The sequence below is a fragment of the Protopterus annectens genome, chromosome 2.part0, assembly GCF_019279795.1.
Source record: "Protopterus annectens isolate FY-2018-M chromosome 2.part0, PAN1.0, whole genome shotgun sequence".
Lineage (NCBI taxonomy): Eukaryota > Metazoa > Chordata > Ceratodontiformes > Protopteridae > Protopterus > Protopterus annectens.
The window spans coordinates 1,162,333,676-1,162,344,167 of NC_056728.1; the positions used below are offsets into that span (position 1 = coordinate 1,162,333,676).

The following is a 10,492-nucleotide window of genomic DNA, read 5'->3' on the forward strand; positions in this document are numbered from 1 at the left end:
AGCAGCAAGCTGAGGTGAAGTCATAGCAGGTAAGACTAACATGTTGGGTGCATTAGGGGAAGAATAGCTTTTGACGGTACTCCTTGTGATATGGAGAGCAAGTGAGTAGCCAGGCATACTCTTTGTACTCTTTGTACCATGTAGAGTATATATATTTTTTCTGAGCATCAGGTAGAAAACATTGAAGCTTTATCAGTCCATATTATGTCTACAACCATCTAAATGAATGCTTCTAGCAATGTGTTTATAGCTTTGTTAGAAAAATATGTATTTAAATATATGTGAAATGCTAGTTTAAAAGCAAGGTAGTTTATAATGCATTTTATTCTATTAATCATATAACAGAAGGGATAAAATTCATGTGTAAATGCAAGTAGCTTCTGAAACTGCAGTGTGCTTTGACTCCTGACCCTGGCAGCTGCCAGCTCAGCAAGCTTAATGTTATGCTTTTCATAAGTGATTGTCTGCTGGGTCAGGAAATTAAAATGTGTAAATCTTCCGCTCCTTCCTGATAAGATAACGTGTCCTTGTAAATAATTAAATCTTCCTTTCCTGATGTAGTAACTTGTCCCTGCAAGATAAAAACACAGCTGGTGGGAAAGTGAAACAGTGAACAAAGAGGTGAATTTAAAGTCTGAATCTGCTATTGTATTCGAACTGATATGAGACCTTTAAGAAGTAACTTTACAGAAAGACATTATGACTGGCCAGCTGGATAGCAAGGCCGTATTGTATCTAAAGGAAAAGTTTTTTTAAATGTACTGCATCAGCATTATTAGATGAATAGAATACTGTTAGTAAAAGTGATGTAGATGCCTTGTGACTAACCACGTCAGTAAGGTGGGCATAACTTGAATGTAAACACTATAAAATATTCTGTACTTCCTGCATCATGTCAGACAAAATTCTGTACTTGTATGGTGTTTTGCCTCCTGTTGTACACTAGTAAACTTTTGAATCTGAACCTCCTGTGTATTGAATTCTGATTTTTTATTTAACAGTTTGGTCCTTTCGAGACGGAATTCCCTTGGTAAGCTGCAGATCAGAGTGTATCGGTGGTCGAATACTGCGCAGGAGAAGTTACCAAAATGGTTCTTCTTGAGTGAAAAGACCTCCGACTGAATTGTCGTGTGTAAAGAGGCTGGCCACTTTCTGATCTGTGGCCGAAGAGCGGAATTTGACCATTTTCAAGACCAGGAGGCTCAGGTAGGAAGAATTTGCCTTTTTTCTGTTTTAGATCAGGGACTAGGTTACAGTATATTGTTGTCAAGATTTGTTTTGCAGATCAGGGACAAAAGGAAGTACTGTATATTTGGTCATAGATCAGGGTAACAGAATAAAGTAGGCAGTTATTCTAGATAAACTGTAAACAGGAACTAAGAATTTGACATCACGTGATAAAAAAAAAGGGTTACATAACATTTTCTTTGACGTGGGTAATCAGTGCACTAAAACCTCGCGAGATTCGCCCCTAACCGAAGACGCAAAATACATGCAATTACAGCGTGCTGATAATGTTAGGTATTATACGAAATGGGTTAACAAATATGAATTTGATGGTAAACTAGATAAACTTACACTAGTTAAACTCCTTAAACAGCTTAAATCTGATGCAGGAGGTCAGGCAAAAAAGCAATGCCAATTAGGCATACCTCAAGCACACAGGTGGATTGAGGAAGCAAATCGTAGGGAACAGAAGCTTAAAAATTCAAAAACATTATTTTTAGACAAAGAGGATAATAACTTGGTAATAGCTACAGCTCCTCCTCCTCCTCCCTTACCCCCTAACTTACCCTTTTCAGGATATGAAGCGAGTGGACAGGCTGGTCCGCTTCCGTGTTATCCTGAAGTTTCAGTAAGACCACAACCATTTGTTAGAGATCCTATTGAGACTAGGTCTCAAACACGTAAAACACATAGGGACACAGAATCATACCAGATAGAGAGGAATCTACAGGATGAGAGTGAGGAAGAAATATGCCCACTTATAGAAGTTCCAAATCCTCAGGCAGGACAGGAAGGGCAGGATCCAACACTCTTAGTATATAGACCATGGACACCGGAAGATATCCGGAAGGCTACTGAGGGAATCCCCCATCCGAAAGTTAATTTTACGAAATTATTAGAAGATTTACAAGGCATGAGGTTAAGTTACCACTTGAATGGGGAAGAAGTAGAAAAAGCAGTAAGACAAATTATAGGTCCAGATTGGCACATGATTTGTGGCACCTGGAATCCTCGTAATGCAGAACCAGGGCCGGCCTTAGGCATAGGCGAACTAGGCGACCGCCTAGGGCGCCGTATAGTCTGGCCTCCGGGGATTTATTTGTGATGTTGTGAACGAAGTTTTTTTTTTTTTTTTTAGTCTGTTTATTATTTTTGAATTTTGAAAGACTAGAATTTTAGCCTAGACTTTCAGTTAATCCCTAGAGTCGGCAAGATTTTGTGTGTACTTGGTGGGAAGACACCTTAGTAAACTCCTCGTGTAAGGATCTTGTTGAGGTTGTGCAAGTGTGCTGCAAGGGAGAAGAGAGTGTTGTGTGGTGGGCTAGTTTTGCTTCGCTGTGGGATTAGTGAGCAGGCACTACGGTATCCTGCGCAGTGGGTAAGTGTCTGTGTGTGGCTTTCAAAGGCCTTTTTTATTTGGGCTTGATTCTGGCTTGTGCAGTTTGTGGTTACTTGTTTTGTTTATATTTCACCCCCAGGAGGCAAGCATATGGGCCATACAATATGGCTTTGCTTTTCGTTGCAGTGGTTATGTAGAATGTTTCTTTCTTTTTTTTTTTTTGAAATGCACGATAAATACTAATCGTTTTCTAACCTGAGGACTGAAGCTAAAATTGGTCGCTATTATACATTATTCGCTTGGGGAGTTAATATCTAAGTGGTTTTATTACTGTAATGCCTGATATTGTTCAGTGGTTGTTTCTCCTTTGCTTTTAAATTCCACGTTACAAAAAATGACAGTTGTTAAACTAAACTTGCTGTAACAATAGATGCTAGAATGGTCACTGCTGGGTCTGCTGCCATATTTATATTATGTCTGGCAAAATATACAACAACCTGCCAGATTCAAAACCTTCAGGGCACCTTCCTCACACTGCTGACAGTCACAGATACGTCCTGTGGTGGACATGTGTTGGGCCCGCAACTGATTTATGAAAACATTATTGTAAAATGTAAATGCTTAGATGCTGTAAAGTTGTTTTTTAGATAACTTTGGGCAAAAGCCATATATGTGTCTTGCTATGGACATAATTGAACTTAAGTTCCAGTGGTTAAGGGAGGCATTCTGAAGTCTGACATGACATATTTTCAATATCTAGTCGAGAGCCCGGATAATCTTGGCATAATATTTTGTGGACATCAGTATTATTAACACAAAAAATAAAGTAGTGTGTGATATTGCCGCTTGTATACGGTAAACTATTTATTCCCAATCCACTGGTTCTTGAGTTTGTTCTCTACCTCTGCAGCTGATGGTATGTTTTGTTTACTGCTGTAAGGGGTGTGGTGCTTAGCCTACTTTCCTGTTAAACAGGAAGAAACGTGTTTGCTTGCTGATGTCATTGTGGGAGGCTTTTGGCAGAGCAGAAGTTGGGACAATTTGTTAAAGTTTCGAATGTGAAGGGGAAACACGTACAAAATAGCTGGCAATCAGTCAGAGTACTTTTGGAAAGGCATTGAAGACATAAGTGTTTGGCTAATTTTATTGATTTTCTAACCAGCACATCACTCTGGAAGTTTTTTTTAATTTAATTTTTTGTTTTTGGGAGGGGGGTGTTTGAATTGTAGATCTTTTGCGAAACCCAGTATTAGAAGTGGGTAAAGGAGGGACGTGAGACTAAAGTTTCACAGTTTTAATTCGAAAATTCTTGGAAAACGTGGTTATCTATGTATTGAGACATAAATAAATATTTTTTTGCAGTCTGTTAATTTGATGTCTGTTTAGCTCCAGAAAACCTTAAACAGATAGTCAAACCGTCTTCACTAATGGAATACCGGTGGTCTCTTTTTAGAGGACAACAAAACAAAACTACTTTAATTAGGAAATGATTGGATAATATTGTGCTACTTTAGAATTTCAGACAAATATCAGAATGAAGTGCAGAAATAATGCATTGTTTGAAAAGCAGCATCTGGGATGCAGGTAGTGGTATTAGAGTTGTGTGCAGGTAATTCTTAGGGGAGCCAGTACATACATCTGGGGATGTTTTACACTCTTCACTGCAGTGTTACTATTATAATCAAAATTACAAAAAAGTTTTAGTTGCACTGCTACACTTCGTTTTGGGGGAGCAGTCTCCTACCACTGAGATGCTTTTCTTGTTGAAGCAGTCTGTTTACACTGCCTTTCTTCCCATGAAGCTTGTGTGCTATCTACTTTTGATTGTAGCTCCTAGTTTAGGGGGGTGGCCATGGTCGTCTTGCACGGAAATGTAAACTTTTGGAATAACTCTTGACTTCATTCAGTAAACGGTAACGTTTGTTGAAGCATTTGATGCAGTCTTAAGTTTACTGATTCTTTGAGTGTATGACTTTTTTTCGTTAGTCTAAAACATGGGAGGTTATAGTTCTCTTTGCTAGGGGAAGAGACACCATGCCTGAGCAGTAAATCAAATTACTGCATGTTCCTTTTTGGTGCGTCAATCTCTAGCACACAAATACCTACTATTTGTAGATGAGCTGTACAGTAGTTACATTTTGAGTAATAGAGGGTTGGAGTATTGCACCAACCCGCCCCAAAGTATTCTTTGTGGATATATAGTACTGTTGTTGGCTTATACAAAGGAAAGTTGTGTTTTCTTCCGTCAGGCTTGGCTGCTAGCATTGTCGCCTCACAGTAAGATGCTGTCCGGTTCGATTCTCAGCTAGACCGTCTTGTGTGGAGACGTGCGTGAATGGGCGTACCTTTGTGCATCAGGGCTGGCAACTCAGCATGTAAAAATCTACTGCCAATCATTAGAGGACCGTAGTTCCACTGTGGCGACCCATAACCAGGAAAAAGCCGAAAGACACAACACTGTTTAGTAAGATTGCTAATATAATCGTATGGGTAGCGTTCCTGGTCATTTTACCACATAAATGACATTGTTCCTGCAGCTCATTATATTAAAGAAATAGAACATAGTTCACACCAAATCAATTTAACATCTTATTTGTAAAGCGTGATATTTGTTTTAGCTTGTTAGCAAGTTTGTTTATGATAGATGCTTGGGATTGTGAGGACAGTTGGTTATAAGAATTCAAGCTGAGCCTGGTTGCACATGAAGTGAGTGTCTGTTTGTAGTCCTTATAAATTATGCAACAAAATAATAAATTGGTACATCTACTGGTCGCCACATTTAGCTTAATACAGCTACTGATCTCCTTTACATTCCAACTCTACAAAAGTGCCGAGCTGTTTTATTAGCCTCTGCTGTCCTTGCTTCCACACTTGTACCATTAATGATTCCATTTCTTAGGCTTCCTTAAATACTTGATGGCTGCTATACTGAATTTTTTTGTCGTGTAATCAAGAATTGAAGCTGGGATGTCTTTTAACAAGCATTGTGACAAAAAAACAGAATTGTGAGTGTGTGGTACTGAGATTTGGTTGAAGAGAATGAAGAAAGACAGACTTCAGCCCGAAGTTTCACTGGGGTGTTGGAGGGGTTTGCCTCATTGGTTCAAGATTGATGTAATGTGGCTATATGTGGGAGTGGGGGCATATTGCAATGACATCAGTGACTTTAATGTTAAGGGAGAAGGTCTACATGGTTTAGAGTGGAGTGGTAAATGACTGGAAGGCCTATATATTTTACAGAAGAAAACCAGAAGTGTTCTAGTTCAGAATGATAACTCCATGGATAGACTGCGCAGCCAAGTGCTCTGGATTTTGCGGAATGCATGTGTTTGTTTGTGAAATGTGAATGAAGCAGAGGCATTTTTTTAGTGTGTGTGATTTAAAGTAGGGGCCAGGGAAGCACTTAATTGTGTGATTGAAAAGAAGCAGGGAAGCATTTTGCAATTGTGTGAAAGAAGCAGGGAAGCACTTTGTAATTGTTAGTTGGTGTGTCTCTCTGGGTTATGTTTGCAGGTGTTTTGGCATGTTCTCAGTCTGTGCAGGTAATTTGGTTTATGACCATTCATGACTTGCTGCTGGTACACTTTAGCTGTTTAAGTAACCAGGGTGTTTCATTCAGTCTGGCCATTTTCTTTGCTCATTTTTCATAAGTAATATATAAAAGTGACTGTATTTTTCAGTAGAAATGTCACATGATTTATCTAGATTTCAGTCTTTATAATTCAGAGTATATATCCATTTTCTTTACGACTAAGGTGCTTGTTTGCTGTGTGTTGGTTGGGATGATTCTGCTGTCTAGTGTACACTATTCAGCTGTGATTTTTCCTTTTGAAAATGTCTAGGACAGTTCATCAGTGTAGTTACCTGCAAAGGTATTTGGTGGTAGGTTTTGTATCACATGCTGCTGAAGTTCAAAATACCTATATTAAAACATGTAGGAAGAAATAACTGAATTTACTTGGCATGCTTGCCATAGCAGAGGCATAGCAGTGTATGAGTGGGACTGATGGAGACGCTATGTATAATAGCAGGGAACTTTGTAAACACAGTGTGGGTTTATTTCTACTGCTTCATTGTGACTTTCTAACAATACATCAAACATGTGAATTTTTTTTACTGTTTGCAGTACACTGATGTCGCACCAAAATAATTTGAATGTCGAATGGTAATATGATTTAACATAGTAATTCATGTGCTGGTTTATATATAAATATTTTGTAGTACTAGTAAAAGAAGCAAGTGTGGCTGTCTTATAGGTCCTTCCATCTAAGGAAAAGACTGCTGTGCTATAATATATCAAGGAGATGTTGTACTGGCAGTAACAGTCATATTATAGGGAGGTTCTGCAGTGGAGTTGTAGAAGTGACTTCGGATCATCTGTGTGCTGGTGCATCAATGGTGTTGACTTATTTCTTTTTTTTTTGTGCCATACAGTATGTTTACACTAATGTTTTGTCCTTCATAGATATTTGGGAAACTAGTTACCTTGAACGTGATAGGAACCTACTGTTGAAATATTCGGAAGCTTCAAGTGCTTCAATGAATACTGCCTCCTCTGCAATGAATACTGCCTCCTCTGCAATGAATACTGCATCCTCTGCAATGAATACTGCCTCCTCTGCATCTGTGAATCGGTAAACACTTCCATGACAACTGAATAGCATTCCTGATGCCTTACATTGTAGGCACGATCTGTGTGGACAGTAAATCAGATGTAAATTGAGCCACAACATCACTTTATGAACCAGTACAGTAAAAGCATTCAAAATGTTTACAAGTAAATGGATAGGATGAGATGGGAGGGTAAATGTGCTCAATGTAAGCAAGCTCTAGTTCCAGATGACTGATTCTTGTATTTGAATTGGCTGTTTAGTGCCAGTAATTGAGAAGCCTATAAAAATTCTGCTGTTTTCTAATTTTGTATAGTATAAAGTTGGCTCTAATACATGTACTAACAACCATTTGTAGTTGCAAGGCTTAGTTGGGTGAATTGCAAGACTTGGGTGGGTAGACAGCTCTAAGAATTGAGGGAGTTTATGAACACTGCAACTTCCATTCCTAACATCTGAATTTCCAAATTTTATTTTTAACAGACAGCCTGGAAAAGGACCAAAGAAGCTTTCTGGTGCAGCAAATAGAAAAAGAAAGGCTCAGAGAGAATTGCAAGTGGCTAGTTTATGTGCTTCAGTGATGCGATTTATGCAGTCTAGTCATACATTAGACAGTGAGCTGCAAGACAGGGACAGTGAAATGCTTCAAGAGGCAGATTTCTCTGAGGTGCCAAGCAGTCCTTCCAGACCAGGTGAAAGTGACAGTTCCTGCCAAAGTCCCAGCAATGCTTGCTGTATGGTAGATGTTGACAATACTGGTACTGGATGTACAGATAATGAATCTGAGTCAGAGGTGTGTAATGGCTCTGACCTTGCAGGTGGTAATGCTGAGTGTGTCAGAGAGTGTGGAGCTGAGTCGGTGTCTGGGGCATCCATTGATTCTATTCCTGTGTGGTCAGAGCTGGGAGCAAGTCCTGTATCTGACCAAGTAGTAGATGTATGTGAGGAGGAAAACAAGGAAGTAGCTCCAGTAACATGCAGGGAAGTCGATAGTGACCCTGGTAAATGGCCAGATCCCATGGATGATAAAGTTCGCTGTCTGTTAAGTGCTGCAGGGCCTGTTCAGATAATGGATCACGCTTTTCCCTATGATGATCACCATAGAAGATTTAATCCTATCTTCTATACAAAAAGACTTACAAATGGTGAGACAGTTAGAAGGTCTTGGTTGGTGTATTCTGAAAGTAGTGACTTAGTATTTTGTTTTTGTTGCAAACTCTTCAGCAGTACTCATTTATTTGCCCTGTCTAGTACAGGAACATGTGACTGGAAAAATTTGGGCCAAAAGCTTGTAGAACATGAGTGGTCAGTGAAACATAAAGAAGCTGCTGCTAAGTGGAGTGACTTGCACTTGAGGCTTAAGAATAGCTCCACCATTGATCACCACCGTGAGAATATGATTAAGTCTGAGAGAAAATACTGGAGAAACATTTTGGAAAGACTTCTTGCAATCTGTCAGTACTTGTCCCAACATAACTTGGCATTTAGGGGTAGTGAGGATCGACTCTTTACAAGTGGTAATGGCAACTTCCTTGGGTTAGTGCAGCTGTTGGGCAAGTTTGATCCAGTAATACAAGAGCATCTTCGTCGGATCAGTAATGCTGAGATCCATGATCACTACTTGGGGAAAACCATTCAGAACGAGTTGATAATGTTAATATAAAAGTCTGTCAGAGACTCTATTTTGCAAAAGATAACAAATGCAAAGTACTACTCTATTATATTGGGTTGCACTCCTGACTGCAGCCATCAGGAACAGATGTCACTGACTGTCCGTATTGCTGAATACAATGAAAGTGTGGAAGTTATGGAGTACTTCTTGTCCTTCCTCCAGGTTACTGAGACTACTGGGGGTTTTCTGACAGACATTGTGTTAAATGAACTCAAACGTTTGGGAGTTCCCCTCGAAAACTGCAGAGGCCAGGGTTATGACAATGGCTCTAATATGAAGGGGAAACATTCTGGTGTTCAGGCAAGAATCTTGGCCTTATATCCACGTGCATTTTTTGTACCCTGTGGCTGTCATAATCTCAGTCTAGTAATTGGTGATGCTGCAAAGTCTTCAATAGATGCTGTTTCATTCTTTGGTAATCTGCAATGAATGTATACTCTGTTTACATCCTCTATTCAGAGGTACAAAATATTTCGGGATAATGTGTCGGGTCTAACTATAAAGCCCCTGTGTGAGACCAGGTGGGAGTGTAGGGTAGAAAGTGTGAAAGCAGTGAGATACCAAGTGGGTGCAGTTTATGATGCCTTAGTTTCAGTGACGGAAGTTACAAAAGGGAAGGGTCCTAAGGCATATTCAAAAGCAGCATCACTGAGCAGTACAATGAAAAGTGTTAAGTTTTTAATAGCGCTGGTAGTCTGGTATGATGTATTAGTAAGGGTTGGACAAGTCAGTAAACTTTTACAAAGCTCATCCATGCAGATTACTCAAGCAGTGATTCTGCTTGAAGAACTGAAAAGGTTTTTAACAGAATACAGGGCCACAGTGCAAAGGCAAAAGTGACTGCTACTGAGCTAGCTGAAGAACTGGAGGTAGAACTCAAGTTTCCTGGTGCAGATGAGGTGAGACCCAGGAAAAAGAGGAAGCTTTTTGGTTATGAAGGTGATGATGAGTGTCTAATTAGTCCTGAACAGAATTTTAAAATCAACTTTTTCAACTCTCTTGTTGATGTTGCACTGTCATCTGTGCAGGACAGGTTCACTCAACTTGCAGCTCATAGTGCTACTTTTGGCTTCCTCTACAACATACAAGACCTCTGTAATGTTTCTGATGATGAGCTATTGCAGCTCTGTAAAGACTTGCAGAATCTTTTAACGCACAATGACTCTACTGATATCGATGCAGTAGAGCTGTATGAGGAATTGAAAACCCTTTGCCATATTATGCCAAAGGGATTATCAGCACTGGATGTCCTTAATGTAATGAAAAAGCGTGGGTTAGTGGAGATATTCCCACAAGTAGTGGTAGCTCTACGCATTTTGTTGACTTTGCCAGTGACAGTTGCATCTGGGGGAGAGAAGCTTTTCCAAGCTCAAACTAATTAAAACATACTTAAGAAGTACTATGCTACAGGATAGACTTGTGGGCTTGGCTATGATTTCTATTAACAATGAAATATCTTGCCAGATAGACTCTGCTGATATAATTGATAGATTTGCTCAGTGCAAGGCAAGAAAAGTGCGGTTTTAGAAAATGGCTAGGTATGAATCAGTGTGCACATTTTGTATGACTTACAGTTGTAAGCGGAAGGCACAACACTTCTGTAGTATGAGTTCCTGTAAGGAAGCACTGCAGTGGAGTTGGCAG

General features: G+C 39.6%; 1 protein-coding gene across 1 annotated transcript; it reads left to right on the forward strand.

Moving 5' to 3' along the window:
- The first annotated feature begins 8,935 nt into the window (after nt 1-8,935).
- Nucleotides 8,936-10,230, forward strand: LOC122792826. Its single transcript, XM_044060385.1, has 2 exons — nt 8,936-9,148; nt 9,664-10,230. Exons 1-2 carry the CDS (start codon nt 8,936-8,938, stop codon nt 10,228-10,230), a joined length of 780 nt encoding a protein of 259 aa, XP_043916320.1.
- The last annotated feature ends 262 nt before the right edge of the window (nt 10,231-10,492 follow it).